Source organism: Rhagoletis pomonella, unplaced genomic scaffold (genome assembly GCF_013731165.1).
Source record: "Rhagoletis pomonella isolate Grant_MI unplaced genomic scaffold, Rhpom_1.0 Rhpom_scaffold_00012, whole genome shotgun sequence".
In the NCBI taxonomy this organism is placed as follows: domain Eukaryota; kingdom Metazoa; phylum Arthropoda; class Insecta; order Diptera; family Tephritidae; genus Rhagoletis; species Rhagoletis pomonella.
The window spans coordinates 23,042,665-23,065,162 of record NW_023458566.1 but is presented as its reverse complement, the minus strand read 5'-3'; the positions used below and the strand labels follow the sequence as shown (position 1 = coordinate 23,065,162).

The 22,498-nt window shown below is 34.1% G+C and overlaps 1 protein-coding gene across 1 annotated transcript in view; it reads right to left on the bottom strand.

Moving 5' to 3' along the window:
• Window positions 1–3,455: 3,455 nt before the first annotated feature.
• Window positions 3,456–22,498, bottom strand: part of LOC118748131 — a 43,619-nt gene continuing 24,576 nt past the window's right edge. Inside the window, exons 3-6 of the mRNA XM_036482454.1 lie at window positions 6,425–6,693; window positions 6,133–6,354; window positions 4,091–4,290; window positions 3,456–4,027 (exon numbers count right to left, since the gene is read on the bottom strand). Of these exons, the coding sequence (XP_036338347.1) occupies window positions 3,896–4,027; window positions 4,091–4,290; window positions 6,133–6,354; window positions 6,425–6,693 (823 nt within the window). The 3' untranslated portion in view covers window positions 3,456–3,895. The remainder of the gene's footprint in view (window positions 4,028–4,090; window positions 4,291–6,132; window positions 6,355–6,424; window positions 6,694–22,498) is intronic.

Sequence of the window (22,498 nt, the reverse complement as noted above, 5' to 3'; positions counted from 1 at the left end):
TTTTTCTCGAGTGTTTTTAATTATCTCGAAAATAACTTTCAGTTTAATAACAATAAATTTCAATATTCGAATGGAATGGAGTTTTGCATACAAGACATAGAGTTAGATACTCTTTTTAGCGATTTCTTAGTCTTTCACAGTTTTTGCGTAGTTGAAAAATTATTTAAGCCATGAGGAAATATAGATGAACTCCTTAAAAAGTGGTACTTTTACAAAGTATGAGAGGACCTTAAGAACAAAGTTTGTTTCCTTGCGCAAAGAGAGAAATCGGCTTCTAATTACAATTTTTGAAAGTGAACTTCAAATTAAAAGTAATTTTAAAATGAAATGTATAGAATTCTTTGAATATTAAAACACTGAAAATGGGAATGATCTCATTATTGCTATTCAAAAATGTCATAAATATAAAATAATTTATTGGCTCCTTTGTACGATGATATGAGAGGGCAAGTGGGCAAAGTGCGCTATGTAAATTTTTTTTGGATTTTAGTTTTTGGTGGTTAACGTACCAGTATTTAAAGTAGTTTCATGTCCACTAACAATGCAGTGCAAAATCCTTATATATTCTGAAAAAAATAGCATCAAATGTTAGCTACTCTAGCAAAAGTCGCTATAACACTTACTGTATGTATATATACACTTTCAAAAGTCGCTATAATATTTATTGTACGTTTTTATACAAGTTCAAAACCTTCATGGAAGAGAGAACGCGAAAAAGCTTAAAAAAGCTGGCTATATAAAACTTACTGTTTCCAAACTCGCTATATTTAATTTATATACATATATAAAATTGGCAAAAACTACCACATTGCGATTTTGATTTTTAATGTTATTAGGCTCTTATTTATCCAAATTTTCAGATAATAAAAAGAAATACATATACAATTTGGATGATACTTGTTGTTGTAGACGTTTTTTTTTTTTAAATTTATGGCTTACTATTATAAAATCACTTACTGGCTTACTATTATAAAAAAACGTTTTATAAAAAAAAAGTATTTTTTCCTTTTGAATGTTTTTTCTCAGATTCATACATACGAAATATACAAATTGCATATCAGAAGAAAGCGGGTTTAATCACGTTTGTGACGATATTAATTTTGTTTAAATTAGTTCTTTAATTTTTCGAAGACCTGACCTTTGACCCCTTATAGCACCTGTAACATAGAAAAAGTTATATTGTTTTGTTGTTATTATGTTTTTACTTTTTTTAGTTTAGTTTACATACAGTAATTTAAAATAATTGTTTACCAAAGGTCCAATTTCGAACTTCGAACGGAGAAATTACTTACCTATGACTCAATCTCTTAAAAAAAAAAATGGTTTGGTCCAATACCCAGAAAAAAAAGTTGATTTACAGTGTTATTGCTATTCAAAAAGTCACAAATATAAAATAATTTATTGGCTCCTGTGTGTAGTGATGTGTACACTCATGTTAAAATGAATAACACTTCTATTTTTTATGAACTATATTTTATTTACTATATACCAAAATATTGTCAAAAACAAGTTCTCCGGCGTTTTAAATTATTTTCTGTTGCTTACATTCATAATTTTGCTTTGAATAAAAATGTACTGAAAAGTACTGATTTTTTTTTAGCATGAAAAAGTCTAATGTACTGATTTCGCGCATAAAATATCTGGCAACCCTAATTTACAAGAATAAAAATACAGTTTGAAAACTCTTCACTTACTCCAGTATTTTTTGCACTATTTTATTTTTGTTCGATCAGAACACTATATTGTTACCTTAGAGCGTGTGTGAATCGGTAACAAAGTTCGCGGCGAGTAAATTTTTGACAACTATGAGGTGAATAAAATTGCAATAGCTCATAAGGCTAGTGAAATTTTTGACAAATGCATAGAAAATTTTGACAATCGCAAAGATTGTTGACTTGTGTAATTTTTCGTTAAATAAAAGCTTAAATTGAGGAATTTCAATCAACGTTGGTAGATGTTTTCTTAAAATATTAATTTCACTTTAATTTGTAATATTTTATTTGGCATAAATATGCGGTTAGCAAAAATCTACTGCTGCCAAAAAATATTTAATTTCACACAGCAGATTGGCAAAACTGTCTCATCATAGTAAAAATATTATTCAACAGCTTTCCCATAGAACTTTGTTACCGATTCACACACACTCTTAATTTACAAAAGCCCTAACTTGAAAATTTCTTATTTTACAGGAGAAGCAAAAAACAGTATCAAAAACAGGTAAAGGTTTAAAAAAGTAGTATGTAACTCCGTTGTTTTTGGTACTAACATTTTAAAATTTTTATTGACGATGTATTTTAAAATATATCCTACCAAAGTCTGTGGAAAAAGCAATTTCGAAAAAAGTGTTATTTAGGGTCATTGCGAATTAAGGTAACGATATACATACATACATAAATATTTTGATACCACCGCAAGCATTACCATGCTTTTAATTTACATTAGACGAATATCTTTTCCATAAATGTCAATTATAGTTAATCTCAAAATACTTACGAATTCATATTGATTAAAATACTTAAAAAAAATGTATTTGAAATATAATTCCAACGAACTGGGGCCTATTTCATAAAGTGACAGTGACAATTTTGTCACCACAGGTACTTTCCGTATTGTCAGTGACAATTGGTGGGTGTTTTGTTTCATAAAAACTCTTGGTTTCAGTTCCATTAAGAAATTACGAAATTGTCGTTGTCGGGTTTTCAAATTGCCGTTGACAAAACTGTCGCCAGTCAATAGAAATTTATATCTAATTCATATATAATAAATGCATTTGCATTATTTTATTTTTTACAAATATTCAAATCTTTGAAAAGTATGGAAATGCGCGCAATTATAATATTAACAAATTTACAAAATTCTCCCGCGAAAACTTTCCGCTGGAGCTATTTAGTTTTGTCGCTATGGTCGCGACAATTTCATCAGAGTGACTATTGTCAGACAATTGTCGACAGTATTCCAGTATTGTCACTGTCACCTTCCAAAAATTGTCACAGTTAAATAAACGCGTCTATGAAACAGGAAAAATGTCGCCGACAATTCTTGCGCAAAAATTTTTCAGAAAAATCGACAATTGTCGCACCTGTCGCTTTTATAAAATAAATATAATTTGTTGAAACTTCTTTAGAAAAACGAATTGTCAGAAGAGATTTAACGATTACACTGGATCTTAAATTTCAGTTTTGTTATTGTTCTAAAGACTCCATTATCCAATTCCTTTGTAAAATTTCTTGGCGATTCTGAAAATCGAGTTAATTTTTTTCTCTATGGATTTTCTCAGAAACTATCAGGCCTATCGAAAAGTGATGTATGTACGGGTTATGGAGACTTTCATTGGCTTTAATTTTCTGTATTTCGTATTACGATTATTCAAGTGTTTCGTAAGATACACCTGATTAAGTGGAACCACTCTTTTTTTTTTTTAGCTGAATAACGGTAAATTGCAAATATCTCGAAAACGTATCCATAGAAAAAAAAACTAACTCGATTTTCGGAATCACCGAGCAATTCTACTTAGAAATTGGATAGTGGCATCTATTGAACACTTTTGGTGTAAACCAGTGTTACCAATCAAGGTTAAAGCAGTTAAGTTTTTTCAAAGCCAGTGCAGAATTAGACTGTACTGGTTCATAAAATAAACATAAAATGGCATCACATTACTAATAATACCCGCTTAAATAGAAAGCTATGGCAAGTCGGTAAATACATTGGGTTGGGTCGCGAACGAAAACTTTATAATTACAAGCAATTCTAATATGAACATAGCCTTAAAAATACAGTACAGCTAGCTTAATTATTTAACAATACAGTTCTTTTTACTTAAGGTAATATGTACATACATACATATGCACATACGTACGAGCACTTAAGTAGTACGTAGAGTATATGTATATTCATTCTACGGACAGTAGGCGTTTGGTCCATTTCGACACTTCATTAACATATTTAACATGCCCTCAAGTCGATTAGTGCGCGACTCTGTCGCATAAAGATTAGACTGCAGTCGATTTATGTCCTGTTGTTGTTTTTCCTATAAGTGCATGTACATTTATGTATAAAATATTTTTAAGCATTTTCGAATGTATGAACTTACAATTGTGCTTAGGCGAGTTTTCAGGGTATCCACAACGTTATAAGTCGCTTGCAATGACTTCTGCAATTCGTTCGTGTGCACCCGCTCATTGGCTAAGGAGCGCTCTATTTTTTGAAGACGTGCACTCATGTCTTCATTATCGCTCGACTCGATTTCGTTTTCCAGATCACGCGCTTCGAAAGCATCATCATCTTCAATGCCTATTGAATATATATATTTTTTTTTTATTTACATGCATTAGGGTGCCCCAAGAAAAAAAGATGCCGCTTCCCCAAGCGCAACAGACTATTGGGTATTTTTATGCCCGAAAGCAAAATTGCTATTACGTCCGAAGGCGATGTCTATATTTTAATAACTCTAATGTGTGGGCGCTGATGGAACATCTCTGATAGTTAAATTGTTCAAGTAAATCCACTAACGGTGGCGGTAGAAAAAGGGGCGTTTGACAAATAGATTTGCATCAAAGTTCTAATAAGTTCAAAAGAATTAATTTTTTTCGACAACTTTTTTATTATGAAAAATTGTTTTAATTTTTCATCCGATTTTTCAAGGAAAATATTTGTCTGATTTGTTTTGGGCTAAAATATTTCAACATGGAGCAGAATTCATGTAAATCTCTAAGAACCAATTTCAGATGAGCAAATTTAAGTGCCGATCGATGACTAAAAAATATCGATTTTCAAATCAAATATTTAAACTGTATTTAAATGTCCAATGTCGGCTATTCAAATATGGAAAATGTAATCATGATTTTGAATACGAATTCATAACACGGCCAACAAAAGGAAGAGCTTTCGAGAGCTTTAGAATCAGTCGGTCAAATTATTCACTTATCAAAACTATCAAAAAACGAATTTTTCAAATTTATAGCTTTTGAGTAGAATAACGATACAATGAGGCATTTTCTGAACAGCAAAAAGGGAAAGCTTCAGGGGCCGTTTTCTCAAGTAACTTGTAACTTTAACGCTCACTTTATATTTAAAGATTGCATTAAAATTTATGATTGTGTCTAAAGTAAAGCATTTTACTATCTAAAACGGATTGATTTACAACCAAGAAACATAAATAAGTCATAAACCGATAATAGAAATGCTTAACTTTAAACATTGCTTTACTTTTGATCCAATTTTTAAATATAAAGTTAGCTTTAAACTTATCCCGAAATTCGGTTCCGCAAACATTAGTCACAAAACCAATTTTTGACATTCATACGAACTTCTTAAAAATTGTCTTATTGTAGGTCTTAATAAGCCTTTCAAAGTATGTTTCAAATTCTATCAACGAAAACATAAAAGATGTGTCCAGATTGGATTAAAGGTGGAATTTATTCTTTTCAACATTTCAATCCACTTACATTTCTCCAATAATTTCCACATTTTCGAACATTTGACAGACAAATTTAGATACTAAGGGGCAACTATTTAGTACAAAATTTAAATTAATTTGATAAAATGAAGTAAAATTGGTAGTTTTGAATACAAGTTTAAAGGCTTAAGGTTAAAAAAATATAATTGTGTACCTTTTTAGCTAACAGACCAATATTCTAGCTTTAATTCTATACTGGTCAAGAGATCATACTCCAAGTCTATATCTTTCTAGAGGAAATAAAAAATGCCGAAAATAACTTAACGGGCAGTTTCTGATTCTACGGAAGAAGTTATATAAGAACCAGTGATCATTGCCACAAGAAGTTGTTGAAATTTTGTTGAGCTGTGTAATTAACTTAAATGTCATCTAAATTTTGACCTAAATTGGGCCTTACTTATACTATGTATGCATGTTTTTTTTTTATTTTTCAGACAAACTTCTGGGAAAGAAGGATTTTTTTTTTCACGAAAAATGCGATGTCTTGACATATTTTTAACGCCGTACCGCTCAAGAGTAATTCTAAATGAAGGCTAAATATTTTGGTGGGAAGTCATAAAATCGAACCGATTTTAATTCGCTAGGGGAAGGAGAATCGATTTTTCTTTGTATGGGGCTTGAGGAAATCTGATGTACATACATATGTACATATATGCGCTCATGCATATGAATCTTACCATTTTTTTTGCAGCTTTGTTGATCCGGTTGTAGAACGAAACCTTCACGGCATTTGCAAAAGTATGAGCCAACTGTGTTGATGCACGTCTGGTCGCAGGGTTTCTCCTCTTCGCACTCATTTACATCGTGCTCGCAGAACTGCCCTGTGAACCCCAGTGAGCAACTGCAGACATCAGGAGCTGTGCAGGTGCCCCCATTCTGGCAAGGATTTGTGCAAACCGCTATCCACATAAAATGGAAGAATCACAGTACTCCGCAATAAAATATAAATAAATACTCATCAGTGCTTACGTTTTAGGCAAGAGTCCGACTGTGGCAGTTCACGCTCCCAACCGTTGCAGCAATCGTAGGTGACCTGTTGCGCTGATTTGTGGCGTATTACATCCCGAAAGGCCTGCTCGTGGACAAGCTGTACCCTCGTGCACATCTGGTTTGGGTTCTGTGTCTGCACCTGAACAGCGCTGCATGGCGTATTCACATGCTTCCAGATTGGTCTAGCGTAGACTTCAGTTGTCTTCACGGGCATGGTGATGGTACGCTGTTGCACGCAGATATGGCGTCTGCAATGAAAATGATATATAAATATGTCCATATGTAAGTATGTTTATGTATATGTATGCATGCATGTATGTATAAAAATTAGTTGACAGGCAGGCCTATTTATTACTATTCATACACTACTTGGAGCCTTTAATATTACAAATGTAGCTGCTAAGGGCGTGTGTCCAACAATGAGTCCAAGTTGCTTTTATTAGAGGAAAAAACCTCGAAGATATGTGAGAAATTAAACCTAGAAACGCACAGGTCCACAAGGCTAACGCATAGTCCTTCCTCTTGTTCTTTGTACAACTCTGAGAGTGGATGCCTGTATTAGCTTCTTATCCTCCACATTGCCCCCTGCGATGGGTCTTGCTGTAAATAGTACATTACCTTCCTTGAAAATAAATTTTATCTTAAATATGAATAAGCACAATGAGCTTTTAGCCTATATTCGGAACCTGAATTAACGGTTGAGTATATGTATGTATGTACATAAGAAGAAACTACGCTTACATAACAGTAAAATATCCTGCATCGTACATACATATGTACATGGGGAGAAATTCGCCAGTGTACCAGGTGAAAAAATTTATGTCACCGATTTCGTTGAAACTTTACTAAATTGTTGTCATTGATGCAAGTAATCAATGTTATGAATGATTTTTCTTTATCTTTCTTTCTTTTGAAGTTATGAGAGTTCGAATTTTTACGTTTTTGCACTTTTTCTTAAAATCACGAGTTTTCCCAAAATTCGTAACTTACGTCTAACTTACAATTGAGTATCCAAAATAAGTGACCTCATAGGATTTTTCCCGGGCTTTCCGATATATATATAGCTCATTTCGATAGCTTATTTTCTAAGCTTTGCAACAATATATAAATTGTTATGGGATCGACATGTGGAACAGAAGTTTGTCCTATCAGAATGCTTGCTAACTATTGAGGCAGAACTGTTTGATTGGAATTTCAGTTGTAATTTAAATTCTTTAAACGTTAAAAACTTTCAAAGACAATAGCTCTGATCCAGTACTCCATGAACTTACAGGATTTTACACGAAATTGCAGGAAGTTGCAGGAAAAATGTTCCCGTACTCCAAAATCCTGTAAATGAGAGCATCTTTTGGAGAGTTGTGTAGAGAATGGAGTTGCAAGATTTTACCCGAACTTTTTCTTCTGGTAAAATCATGAAAAGTGTCAAGCAATCACTGGTTGACGTTTTTACGGGAAAAATGGTTTTTTTGTTCCCGTACTTTTTGTTGTTACTCACTTTTTACTCTCACTTCAGAGAGTAATTTTGCTGTTTGACAGTTTTACAGGATTTTTCACGAAAAGTATTGGATCAGAGCTAATAGTTTGTGAGCTTTGGCTAGATGGCGCCAAAAGTCATCACCTGACGCCGCAGTGGGTTCCATTTAAACATATTTGTTGCATTGTTTGACTTTCGCAAAATATGCAGAGCAAAATTACGTTAACAGTTAAACTTCAATATTAGAGGACACCAGAACAGGAAGCATCAATTATGTGAAGTAGTGAATATGGCAGACAGAGTGAAATTTTCATCGCATTGCGCTAATCCTTATAACCTCAAATTTCAAATTTGTGTTCATTCATACTTTTCTCAGTATTTATGAATGTTTGTGAAAATATACCTTAGATAGTACATTTACTTATGACCCATAACAATTTATATATTGTTGCGAAAATTAGAAAATAAGCTATCGAAATGAGCTTTTTTGAAAAAAATTCGAAACCATACATTGTTTAAAAATTCAAAAATATTTTTTTTTGCAAAATTTGTGCAAAAAAAATATTCTTATAAAAAAATGATTGTCATTATCGGAAAGCGCGGGAAAAATCCTATGAGGTCACTTATTTTGGATACTCAATTGTAAGTTAGACGTAAGTTACGAATTTTAGGAAAACTCGTGATTTTAAGAAAAGATGCAAAAACGTAAAAATTCGAACTCTCATAACTTTAAAAGAAAAATCCTTCATAACATTGATTACTTGCATCAATGACAACAATTTAGTAAAGTTTCAACATACATAATCGGACATACATACATACATTTTAGGCATTTATGCACATACATGCATATGTATGTACATATATAGATACCCTGCAGGGAAAGCTACTAGTTGTATATATATATACATATACATATACATATGTATGAGTGTGAATATGGATGACCACAAAATTAATTAAAATTTAAGTGTTATGAAGTGTTATGAATTATAATAACGCTAATAACATACATACATACATACATATGTGAGCGAGCTCTTACGTAATAAAAGGCTCTTGGTTGAAATGGGTGTGAAAGTACATATGTACATAAAGCTGAGTGCCTTAGAGCTGTCGCATTCCATTGTAGATCAGTCAAAACCAGTTATGCAACCAAAACGGAATGGGTATAAATTTATGAATCCATCAATCAACAAATATTCACCTCGAAAGGAGCAATTCGCGCGAAGACTGGAATTTTGAAAGTTGAACGAATACATAGTACATACAACCCCTTGTAATGACTGGACTCAGATAATCAAAGAATAAACTATAGTTCAAAACAATTTTATAAGTATAACACTGTTTAAAATAAAATGAGGAAAATGACGCGGGAGCTTGAGTAGGCCCTGTGTTCGAAGCAAGCTTTACTCGTCGATTCTCAGTCAGAGTTGTATAGTACGGACCTAGTAGTCGAGTGGTTAACATTTTCTAGACGAAACGGTGTGACAGACGATAAATATCGATGTAGCCACCATTAAGCAGATATCGGGCTCAATGCCAGGTCAACGATGTTTTTCTTTTTTTTTACTTTTAAAAGGGTAACCTACTTATTCGATATAAAATAGTAGCTTGGTTTTCTAATTCGAGTTTTCTTCTTAATTAAAAAAAATATATATATTTGGATAACTTAAATTTTTCTAACCATATCTCGACTGCTGAGTGGAAGATCGATCTATTTCGGCAGCCAGTTCGAAAACGACCAATCTCAAAAAACTTTTCAAAAACGTCCTATTTCAGAATTTGGTTGAAGAACGCCCTATATCAGCACATTTTCAATACATTTTGAAGTGAGATAAGGCATTTTTGAATCGAATTCTGAAATAGGGCGTTATTCAACCAAATTCTGAAATAAAGTGTTTTTCAATAAAATTCTGAAATAGGGCGTTCATGAAAAGTTTTTTTGGGGTAGGGCGTATTCGAACTGGCTGCCGAGATAGATCGATCTTCCACTCAGCAGTCGATACAGGGATGTACAGGGTGTCCGGTGGCAGAATTCGGCTTTAGATTTTAAGTTTCTCTCCAACCGCTGCGCATATGGGCGGAGAGGGCACCGCGTTAGCTTCGTTATTCGGGCGGGTTATTTAGTCACGATGTTGCAGTGGACGCGTGAACAACGTGCGTTAGCAATCGAAGAGTATTTTAATGCCAATGATTCGTGTGCAACTGCTCGTCGTAGATTTTGTTTACGTTACAATATTCGAGGACCAGAGAGACCATGTCCATACTGTATGATTTCTTCCCTAACAAATTGATAAACCGTTTCTGTGGCATATCCTGGCCAACCAGGTCGCCCGATTTTACCCCTATGGGTTTTTTTCTGTGGGGGTACATCAAAAGTAAAGTCTATGAGGTATCCCAACATAACTTCTTCAGCGAGTGGCACGGAGTACGGAGGCCAGATTTCAAGAGTATATCCGACGAAACAGTCAAAATTTAGAGGACATTTAAAAAAAAAAATAAAATCCGCACTTGTCTTTGCAATAGTTATTGAAATAAACTTTTATCGTTAGTAATTCTTTTTTAACCGGACACCCTGTATTTACATAAAAACACCTCTTCATTTAAATATGTAACGTGAAGACGCCTTACCACAATTTGCTCGGCAGAAAGAAATTTGGCTCGAACAATGACGCAAACGGAATCCTACTTTGAAAGATGCGAGAAATCTTATCAAGAAATTAGAAAACGTGTGGGAAAAGGAAATCAAATAGTATTTAGTAAATAAAGAGTGATATTATAGCCAAAACAATTAGCAGAAAACGAAAAAAGGCGATCAATTAGAAAGAAAGGAGTGGCAGCGCTGGAAAGGGTCGGTCCCAAATGTTAAATTACGCAGCCAGCTTTTGGCACGCCACGCCATCCGCAAACATTTGCACTCATTCTCGATGTGAAGCGAACAATTCTGCAACAGTTGCGGAGGACATTTTTTTCTTTTTAATCTTCTCGCCTTGGGCCCCCCTCATCAGCAGTTTAATACTACTTTCATTAGTGCATTATGTTGCCCGAAACAGCTGCAATGGCAATTCGAAGTGTTCTCGGGGGCTACAACCCGCAGCACAATTATAAATAACTTGTGTGCGAACATAAATATGTATGTACATATGTACATGACATTAGACTGCTTTCCCAAACGTATGTTAGTTAAGCTTGATCATTTTATAAGCCCCAACAAAAAATAATTCGGCTCAACTCAGCGCCATTCGTAAGCTGAACTGCGTTGAAAATATGCATACATAAATAAATATCGAACTCTTATTGCAACATTTTTATATTGCCAAACTTTTTTTTCCAAAAAATGATCTGAAAATATATAAAATTAAAAGGTGTGCATTTAAAAAAAAAATCTCATACAATTTCGCAATGTAAGTTTTATGAAAATGTAAATGACTCAGGCATGAACACATAGTTTTCCCTCTTATAAAATAACGAAAAATCAAATCTAAAACTTTAAGATAAATTTATTCAGTAAAAAACTTGGGATGTATGCAAATGAGTTAATTTTTTAGCTATAGTGTATGAAAATCGCAGTATGTACATACATACATACATTAGAAAGGGTCTAGGAAAGAATGTTACTCATACGTCATGTATGAACTATTAATGAAATCATAAATAAGTAATGATTACGCATTTTGATTTGACATTTTGATTTGCAACTTTATTTATCAATCAATTTTCTTCGTTGATAGCTTGAGGGCTTTAACATAAATAGCAAAAGAATTTACAAAAATCTTTTGTTATTAAACTTTTTTTTTGCTGTTCCCAAAAATTCATTTTGTTTCATTTTATTTGAATTCGAATTAAGAACACGCTATTTTTACATCTTATTTTATTATAACCTTATTTTATTATAAAATGTACGAATCTCACGGCTTAACTTTTTTTGAGACAGGCTAATGTACATACATATATATATGTATATACGAACTGGAATTCGCCTTGCATACCCGGTAGTAAAAAATTAAATTCCCAAAGGCGCTAACCAATAAATTTTTTATTCTACATGAGCAGCAAAAAACATTATAAAAAGAGTATAAAACACAGGTAGGGCCCTTTAAAAAATGGTATTGGTGCTAAAACTTTAAAATTTTGATTGAAGGTATATTTTAATACATCCTACCAAAATCTGCAAAAAACACAGTTTCGAAAAATGTATTGGTTAGGGCCTTTGTAAATTAAGGTTGGATGCAAAGTGGGACAGTTGATGATCGATCGATATGGTAGCTGCAGTGGCATTTTACCAGCACTCTCGGCAGTTGACTGTCTAGTGCAGGGCCGGCAAACTTCAGGCGCGCGTACCATTGATGGCACGCCACAAAAAAATTTGAGCACGGTATTAATTGAGGACTCAATTGCTCAATTACTAGTAGTAGTAAATATTTACTACCTAATCGACACAATTTATTTTTTTCGTTTAAATTGGAGATCAAAGCAAGCTGTACTTAAACCCAAGAAAGCAGGCCAGATGAGCCATAACACATTCGATTCTTGAGTTCCATTGCATCATTCATCAATCAGCTTTGTGCGCAAAGTATGGCTTCGCCTCCCTTGGCAATACATATAATGGGCGTAGTTCTAAAAAATATTGAACCGCATATCTTCGCAGGCATTAAATACTTAAACGAATGTTTCAATGATTTGAACGTAAAGCTTCAAGGCTCTAATAAAACTGTTATAATTCATTCGCGCTTTTTAGGCTAAACTGAAAGTTGTTGGTAAAGATATTGAGGCATATTCATAGTCAAAATAAAGTCGACTTTAAATTTAGTAGCAGCTTTTTTAGCAATGTATTTAATATTGATACTTCCAAAAACTACAAACGTCTGCTAAACTTAAACAAATTGAAAATAAGATCTGGATTAGCCGGATCAAGGGTCTGTAAAGAATTTTCTTTGGTAATAAATTCTCTCATCGACGTTTTCCGAATTCAAGGAGTTATCGGAAACACTCAAATCTATTATGTAGCCTGATGTGACCACACTTTATAAACTGAACTTGTTTAAATTTGATTGGTTGGAAATCGAAGATTTTGAAATGCAGCCGATTGATTTCCATGGAACACTGCAGTTTAATTCAATATGGACTAAGAGCTTAGTCGAAACAAGGAAATAGTTAAAATCGATCGAATTAGAAAGACCATCCAAGACCAATATGAGCGCAAAAAATGCTTATACTAAAATTTTGGAAACTAGGAAATCATTTCTCGACATATAAGGCCACTCCATTGTGTCTAGTGGGCCATTTTAGTCCAGAATGTGACCAATTGTGAATTTTATGTCGTCGGAACTTATACAACAGCGAAATATATTTTTTAACATAGAACGATAACTAATGTGTAAAATTGCTTTAATAAAAATACCAAGCGATTTATTAGTTTTATGTAACTATCATTTGAATGAATGTGACTAGTAGGACACTGAAAAATAACTCTATTTTACCCTTGTGCACTCAAAGATGAATTTTACGCTTTCGTTTTCAATAAAAATGAGGTTTATATAATCTTCATAGAAATTAGGGAATATTTAAATTTATGTCGATTTCCTCTTTTCAATGGAATGATCTTTTAGCTGGCGCTGGCACACAAGGCACACAGAGACATTTAAGAGACGCTTATTTCGTTTTTTGTTTTTTTTTAGTTTTTCACGATTTAAGTGGGCAATTAGTGTTTCATGACTTCGTTTCGGCACGGCATGTTTACATTGAATATTTATTTGAAAATAATGGCACGTGTATGTATAAAGGTTCGCCGGCCCTGGTCTAGTGCTTCCCAAACTATCGGCTACGTGACGAGCTAAGTATCCGGCTTATTTTTTCTACTTAAAAATTTACTTCGAAAGAACCATGCGAAATGGAACCAGTTGAGATTGCTTTCATAACGCAACGAAAACGAAATGAAGACAAACCAAATAACAGAATGACAACACCCTTCCTAAAAAAGTGGCGTAGAACTGTCCTCAAATGGCGATTAGCGACATTTGTTTTCGAAATGTTGCAGTGCAAAGTCAAACAAGGACTTCTCTCACTCGACGTAGACAATTGCGTATGACCCTGAATGAAGGAAGAAACGAATATTAACACGAACTATTTAGTTATTGTTCTAGCCGCACTAAAACTTTACACCAGTTCGGTACCAGTGGATTTCCCTACAGGTTTTAAACAATATGCTCATACATACATAGATCACTTTGGAAGAGCTCCAGTGCGGCCCTTGCATTAGAAATTCGAAAATTTACTTGCAAATTTGCACAGATTCTGCAACAGCGGAACAAACTGCTCGCTCCACTGCAATAATAGTGCATTAATTTGTTTTTCATGTTGTTGCCAGTTGTGCGCATCATTCAACGTCTGGCTGATCCGATTTAGGCCAGGAAGGTAGCATATCCTCGTACATACTTACACGCGGTATGGAAAATCGCTTTTTACAGTTACGGAAACTTCTTGGTTCTCTCCACTAATTTAATGCAGGCAATCAGATTAAATTAGATGCCTATTGGTGTGAACGTGAGATATGTTTAGTATGCATCTACATACATAAATAGTACGTGTATACATAGCTTTGTACGTACATACATATATACATACATACAATGTCCATACAACGTAGTTCCAAAAACGTAGTTTAGGAATTAAGATTTTTGGTGTATTCGTTTGGGTTTAGCAGTTAAATCAACGCGCCATTCAGGTTGTTGCCTCTAATCATGAGAACTAAGCCGTTATTTAACACCAGCAGTTTTAGTCAGATGGGGAAAAAGCATTAAATATTAATACAGGCTAGGAATGTTAATCCCGGGATCCCGGCCTTTTTTAGGTCCCAAAATTCCTGGGATTCTTGGCAAATAATCCCGGGATTTGTAATTTGCACTGGTGGCAATAATAGAAACTCCTTTTGTTGACCAGTGTTGGCTTCATTTCTTTGTTTTATTTAATAATTAATATATTCTTATAAATGTCTAACTGATTATACATATAACACAGTGTGATAGTAAATTTTATTCACAAAAATCAATATATTCGCGAAACCATGGGCCAAATATAGTAAAATTGCCTTTCAATTTTTGGTACATAAGGACTGGTAAGTATTGAAAATGTTCTTTTAAAATTTTATCCTTGAAACGCAATAAAGGCATAAACACCTTTTCAGCAATTCTGGGTTTCTATTCAATTCCATGAAATGATTTCGTGGAATGACCTTCGCATAAGCTTAGTAGTTTTATGCATGTATGTATTTATTTTTGTAGACATTCTAGGCAAACTCAATTTTCGAGAATTAAAGCATATCGTCGCTTGGCGTGCAAATGGAATCGTACCTATAAACAGATACCCAAAATAATTATTATCCTAATATTTGGGATCAAAAACTTCACCTTTTTTTAAGAGATTTTTTTTTTTCGTTTCTGTATAATAATTAGTTACGAGAAATATTTTTTTTCATCTTGTGGGACGATTATTTTCAGATGGAGATTATTTACATCTTTTCATAAAAATTATGTGGGACTTTCTCTCTTTAGGGACGTTTATTTCAAGACGGAAATGATTTACGTCTCAGGAGACAAAAACACTTTTCCATTGTTCAGTAATACAGCAATATCTAGTTAATTTTATTTCTTATAATCGTTATGGTCTCTGCTTATAAGTTAGTTAGAAAATTTCACCAAAGTGCAAAGAAACTTATTTTCTTCAAACTTTTGAATGGTTTTGTAAGCGATCTTACTAAATGTGAGCTTGAAAACACCGCATTAACTCCTCCAAAATAATAAATACATTCTAATATTCTTTTTATGTATTTATTTTTATTTAAACTAACTTACATACAATATCTCTTGCGGCCGCTTTGGCTGAATGCTTAGAGGGTGATGCGTACGACTACTACGTAGAAAAAGTTTTTTCTAACAGCGGTCGCAGATGGGCAGTCAATGGCAAACACCCGAATGTATTGCTGTCTTGAAAAAGCTTCTCATAAAAACCATTTGCCGCTCGAAGGCAGCGTAAAATTGAAGGTCTCTCCAATTGTGTTAGTCTCTCATTTGTCCAGTAACCACAAACAAATATTCAAGAAAATTAAAAATTATGTTTTTGAGAAAATTTAATATTTGTTTTTTCCCGAAAACGGGCGCCAGTAATATAGAGCATCAAAAACACTTCTACAATCAATTGAAAAATATTGATTTTTAAAAAACTAGAATGATTTGAAAAAAAAAATTGTCAGGCGTTTTTCTCTAAAACCACACTTTGCCCTAAAATTTTCAGTTGCTCGTAACTGCGATTGTTTTTTTTTTTTTGGAAAACAAAAAAACTAACGTCTCTCTTTATTTGTCCTAGAAAACATGAAAATTCGTATTAAACTTGATTTCGAATTTTGAGCCCATTCACGCTGCATGAATTGAAATAGAATCAGCCACACAATATGACATAAAACACCAATCCTCTTACATATATTTTTCTCTGCTTTGAAGCGCAAATCCTCCCATATTCTTCTTGAAGAATCGTGGGCTAATTGTTTGGCGATAAAAATACGACCATTTTCAGTTTTTTAAGAATGTTTTCCATTTACGTATCATCTAAATGCTGGTTTGGTAATTTCATTCCATTCATAGCGGGAAGAAATATACGTCTATATACATACGTACATGTAGATATGTACATATGTACACTAGAGTGGCTTTTTTTGGTCGATTTTCGAAAACCGAAAGTTTTCGCACGAAAAAACATGAGGAAAAGCAAGCAAGGAAAATAAATATGAAATTTGTTTTTTTCCGGATCCGGAAATTCCGAGTGGTTCCGGGTTGATCATTTTGATTTTTAATAGGAAATATGTTGAAAATGAAATTATTATTTTAAATTTTCAGCTTTTACGACCATGAAACCCAATTTTTTTTTATTCCTGAACTGTTTTTTATTGAAAACTGAATACATTTACCTTTTCAAAGTGCTCAAAAAGTCTGACGTTGATTGAAAAACCATGGTACACGATAATATTAAAGCTGAGAAAAATATGAAAACATCATTTATATCATTTAATATATAATAATAATAATATTTAATATCATTTTAAATAAAGTATAATGTAGAATTTTTCTTATATATACTTAAAAAAAAAAAAGAAATGCCAATTAAAAGAAATTGGTGTAATTTCGACTTTTTGGTCGAAAAAGCTCAACCCGGAACCTCTAGGAATCACCTGAAGGCTTTTAAACTAATTACGCATTTATTTATATCCCCTACCTCACATTATTCTGTGCGACAACTTTTGGATTCATGCATTTCAAATTTTTCATACAACAAAAAGGCCACTCTAATGTACACATATATTTACATTTGGATATTAGGATCTTTATAGGGTAAACATTTGTTATGAACTAACTATGATATAAAGGCTCGTGGGCTTGCTGGTGTATGCATTAGCTTTTGTTATGGAAGTCCAAATATACATATGTATATGTATGTACATATGTACATACATATATACACAGTTTAGGGGAACAATTTTCTAAGATCTTTTAATAACTACCTGCCTTATGAATCGAATAAAGATGCATAACACTGCAATCAAGAGTCTGTGGACATAGAGAAAAGTTTAATCAACGTTTAAATTCATACAAAAGATTTTTATTTCCACATATTTATGTACATCAATACTGACCAAAGACGTGCATGCACACTCCTCGTCATTTGAATAGCGCAGCACCCTTTTGTGCCTTAGTATTCACAGTTTCCCTTTTGTTTATTTAATATTCACTAATTTTTTATAAAAGAGAATAAATTAATAATATTAAAAAAAAAAATCGGATGTACAGGTTTGTAGCCCATTCAATTTTAGTGTAATAAAGAGCAAGTTTCAAGTGGCTGTTAAATAGCGTTGATTTTTGAAAATTTTTTCGTTCACAGTGCTGCTCATTTTCTTCCACACAATGTATGCTCGGCAGAATTTTTTTTTTTATGGAAGAAAATGCACAGCACCGTCGTCAAAAAAAAAAAAAGATTATCAACAAGTAAGAAAGTCTAAGTTCGGGCGGAGCCGAACATTAAATACCCGGCGCAAGTATTAAATATATGTTTTTTCACCCTTCCGAAACCTTCCGCTAGATGGTAAGCCGAGGTGTATCAATTTTGAGTAAATTAGCGTCCTTCAATTTCGAAATATTGAAGTTTCAAGCATTTCTTAAATTTACCGTTGTATGAGAATCGGCCGTTATTTTAGTCCGATTTCAATAATTTTCAACGTTTTGCTTACACGTGGCAAGTACAATAACCATACCGAGTTTGGTACAAATTGGTAGAACGGTTACCGATATACTTATATGTGATCATAAGTGGGCGGTGCCACGCCCATTTTCCAAAATTTTACCATAAACGTATTTCCTGGTAAAGAATTGTTGCAAGCATCAATTTTGAATAAATTAGCTTCAATATTTAATGATTTATCGAAGATTTTGTATTTCTCTAAATTACCGTTATATGGGATGTGGGCGTGGTTATTGTCCGATTTTAAAAATTTTCGGCAATTTGTTATGCCGTACTAATGCCACCGACTGTGCCAAGTTTGGAAGAAATTTGTGCAGCGGTTGCCAAGATATACACATGTAACCATAAGTGGGCGTGGCTACGCCCATTTTCCAAAAATTTATAATATTCTTATTTTTCGTCTAAAAATTATTGTAAATATCAATTTTGAGTGAACAATCTTCAGTAGTTACTAAAATATCGCAGTTTTCGTATTTCTGGAAATTACCGTTATATGGGAAGTGGGCGTGGTTAAAGTCCGATTTCGCCCATTTTCAATACCAACCTACCTTGGATTAAGGGAAACCTACATACCAAATTTCGTTGAGATATCTCAATTTTTGCTCGAGTTATCGTGTACACGGACAGACGGACAGACGGACGGACAGACAGACATGGCTTAATCGATTTCATCCTGATCATTTATGTATACATTTGTCTATATCTATCTCGATTCGTTTTGGCTGTTACAAACAACCGTTATGTGAACAAAATTAATATACCCTTGTGCACAAGTGCGCTCGGGTATAAAAATAATATTTCTAAAAATGTTATTAACTTATTCCCAGCAGGTCATTGCAGGGCAGCGCGCCCCTATGTTGACATTTTTTTAACGGATTTTTTTTTAAACGGATTTACCTCTAGAATACGCTATATTTTTATAAAAAATTTATGAATATAAAATAAACAGTGGAAAACTGTAAATACCAAGGATGCGCTATTCAAGTGACGAAGAGTGTATGTATACTTAATGCTCCAACTTAACGAAGTGCAATGCATTCAACGAAATAAAGAGAAATGTCAACAAAAGAAAGCATTGCTACTCATTTCCAACGAGTAAATTGCGGAGCCCCAACGAATTAGCATACCGGCCAGTTCTTTATACATACCGTCGTTTAAAGTACAAAACCGCGTATCGTCGTTCTGCAAAATCGCGTAACTGACATTTTTTGCCAAAAATGGGATTGGCTCACACAAGCTCTTGGCTCAAGTCTCATCCATTCGTCCTGAAATACACCAAACAGAAATGCGATTTCTTTATAAAAAAAATATAATCATTTTGAAATACGAGCATTTTTACTCTCTAGAAAATAATTTATGTAACCTCACATACGCGGTTTTGCATTTTGCTTATACGCGGTTTTGTACTTTAAACGACGATATGCATTGACGAACTGCATAGCCACTGCAACGAATTTACCACTGCAGATGCCGTTACCATTAAAAGATGCGCTATAGATTTCCGATATTCAGATGTATACTTAGATAGCAATTGTCATTCTGATTAGGCCGTCAATGCTTCAAAATACGACCGTAAGCCAAAAGAAGTAGTCCCAAAAGGTCCAACAATGCAACAAGTATTGTAGACTCTGCCGTATTTACATATGTATGAACGTATGTATGTATGTATGCAAATGTATGGATCGCAGTGTTGTTTTTTTGGTATTACTTTTGTTACATAAATAACGGGTGATTTTTTTGAGGTTAGGATTTTCATGCATTAGTATTTGACAGATCACGTGGGATTTCAGACATGGTGTCAAAGAGAAAGATGCTCAGTATGCTTTGACATTTCATCATGAATAGACTTACTAACGAGCAACGCTTGCAAATCATTGAATTTTATTACCAAAATCAGTGTTCGGTTCGAAATGTGTTTCGCGCTTTACGTCCGATTTATGGTCTACATAATCGACCAAGTGAGCAAACAATTAATGCGATTGTGACCAAGTTTCGCACTCAGTTTACTTTATTGGACATTAAACCAACCACACGAATGCGTACAGTGCGTACAGAAGAGAATATTGCGTCTGTTTCTGAGAGTGTTGCTGAAGACCGTGAAATGTCGATTCGTCGCCGTTCGCAGCAATTGGGTTTGTGTTATTCGACCACATGGAAGATTTTACGCAAAGATCTTGGTGTAAAACCGTATAAAATACAGCTCGTGCAAGAACTGAAGCCGAACGATCTGCCACAACGTCGAATTTTCAGTGAATGGGCCCTAGAAAAGTTGGCAGAAAATCCGCTTTTTTATCGACAAATTTTGTTCAGCGATGAGGCTCATTTCTGGTTGAATGGCTTCGTAAATAAGCAAAATCATGCGATTTGACGCCTTTAGACTATTTTTTGTGGGGCTACGTCAAGTCTAAAGTCTACAGAAATAAGCCAGCAACTATTCCAGCTTTGGAAGACAACATTTCCGAAGAAATTCGGGCTATTCCGGCCGAAATGCTCGAAAAAGTTGCCCAAAATTGGACTTTCCGAATGGACCACCTAAGACGCAGCCGCGGTCAACATTTAAATGAAATTATCTTCAAAAAGTAAATGTCATGGACCAATCTAACGTTTCAAATAAAGAACCGATGAGATTTTGCAAATTTTATGCGTTTTTTTTTAAAAAAAAGTTATCAAGCTCTTAAAAAATCACCCGTTATATGGCAGCGGTTAAAATTAAGCTACTACTAAAGTGGAAGCAAAAAACACTTAAATTTACATTTATTTGGTATAAATTTCATTTATTGTATTTGATGAAGTGAGAAGTTTTAGTCTACACTTACTACGGCTGCAATGGGTGCAAGGGCTGGATGAGGCGTAGTCTAAAGTCTCGTCGCCACATCAAAGGAGTTGAGAAACATTAGGGCCCAAGACATTTTTTTTTTGTGAAATTCGATATTCGTTCCACTTGGCTTTGGCGATAGAAGATCCCTGGATTAGTACAAGGCTGCAATCGATAAAACAGCTTAAGTCTACTTAATGTGCTTACACACATACATACGTATTTCGCTTATACATTTGCTTCATGTCAAAAGGTAAAAAACGAGCTCAGCCGAAGATAGAAGACGGTCCCGGATGCTAAACTCTTAAATTCATACATATCTTTAACAACCGCTATGACCGATGCTTGCATTCACTGTTTTATGTTTGGAAAAAAAAAAAAAAAAAAAAAAGATATCTCAGCGTCTACCTTACCTGCCTCAATTCTATTTATTTTCATTCACAGACACATGTGTGTATGTATGTTCGTACATGGGTACTGGTTGTGGACAAAGTTCGGAGGTCGGTGACTGTAACGGATTGAATGTACGTAAAATTTTAGTGTAGCTTTTAAATTATTTAAGTGGTGTCCATTAACCTAATTTGAGTGGGATATCAAATGGTTTGCCAATGACTGTTGAACGGAAGGTGCTGTGCTTGCACTACCTAACTATGTATGTATACAGAAGCTAGTTATGTATTTTACAAAATAATTTTACCTTTAATGCTTTTAGCAGACAACAACCAGGGATAACACATATTAAGTAGAGTATGTAGCATCAGACTGTTTGGATAAAGCTCTTCAAAATCTCCGGCGCCTAATAAATTACGGATGCAGTAATATTTAATAGCAATTCCGGTTATCCTCGCCCAAATTTCTCTGGAATATGAAGAGACTGGGAAGTTTATTGAGAACAAATTTTTTTAGGCGAGTAAGGGTCTTTGTCAGTTTCAACCCAGGCTAACCATAGTGCTTGCTCGTTGGTTGCACATAGAATACGGTTTGGTTTCCTATGGGGTGGGGCAGGGTTAGTACTTAAGGGCCTCGTCGGACCTGAGCAGAGCCAGCGATGTAAAAAAAAAAGATAAGATAAGATACATAAGAAAGCATAGTGAGTCAACTCATTAAAGTTCTTTGGGTCCTTCAGACTTTAGAATATCGCATTTTAGCTTTGCTGCCGCCCTTTCATATCGTCTCCACATCATTCCTCCCACTTTTCAGTCAGCTGCGCGCACAAATTAGATACTAAATTGTCAGTCATGTTGAGTAATTATCGCGCCAAAGCATCGATGACAAGCAAAATGTGTAGATTTCATTTTTGCAGCTGGTGTTGTTGTTTAGTTGTTTTGGCAACGATTTTCGGATGTAGTATGTATGCTTGCTTGCTTGCAATTCTATAAGCAATAATGCAATGCTGGGTGCGCGCTCAGAAATTTACTTTTCAAGTAATGTAAACCCTGCAGGTAAATCAACAGCCGATAGATTGCTTATATCTGAA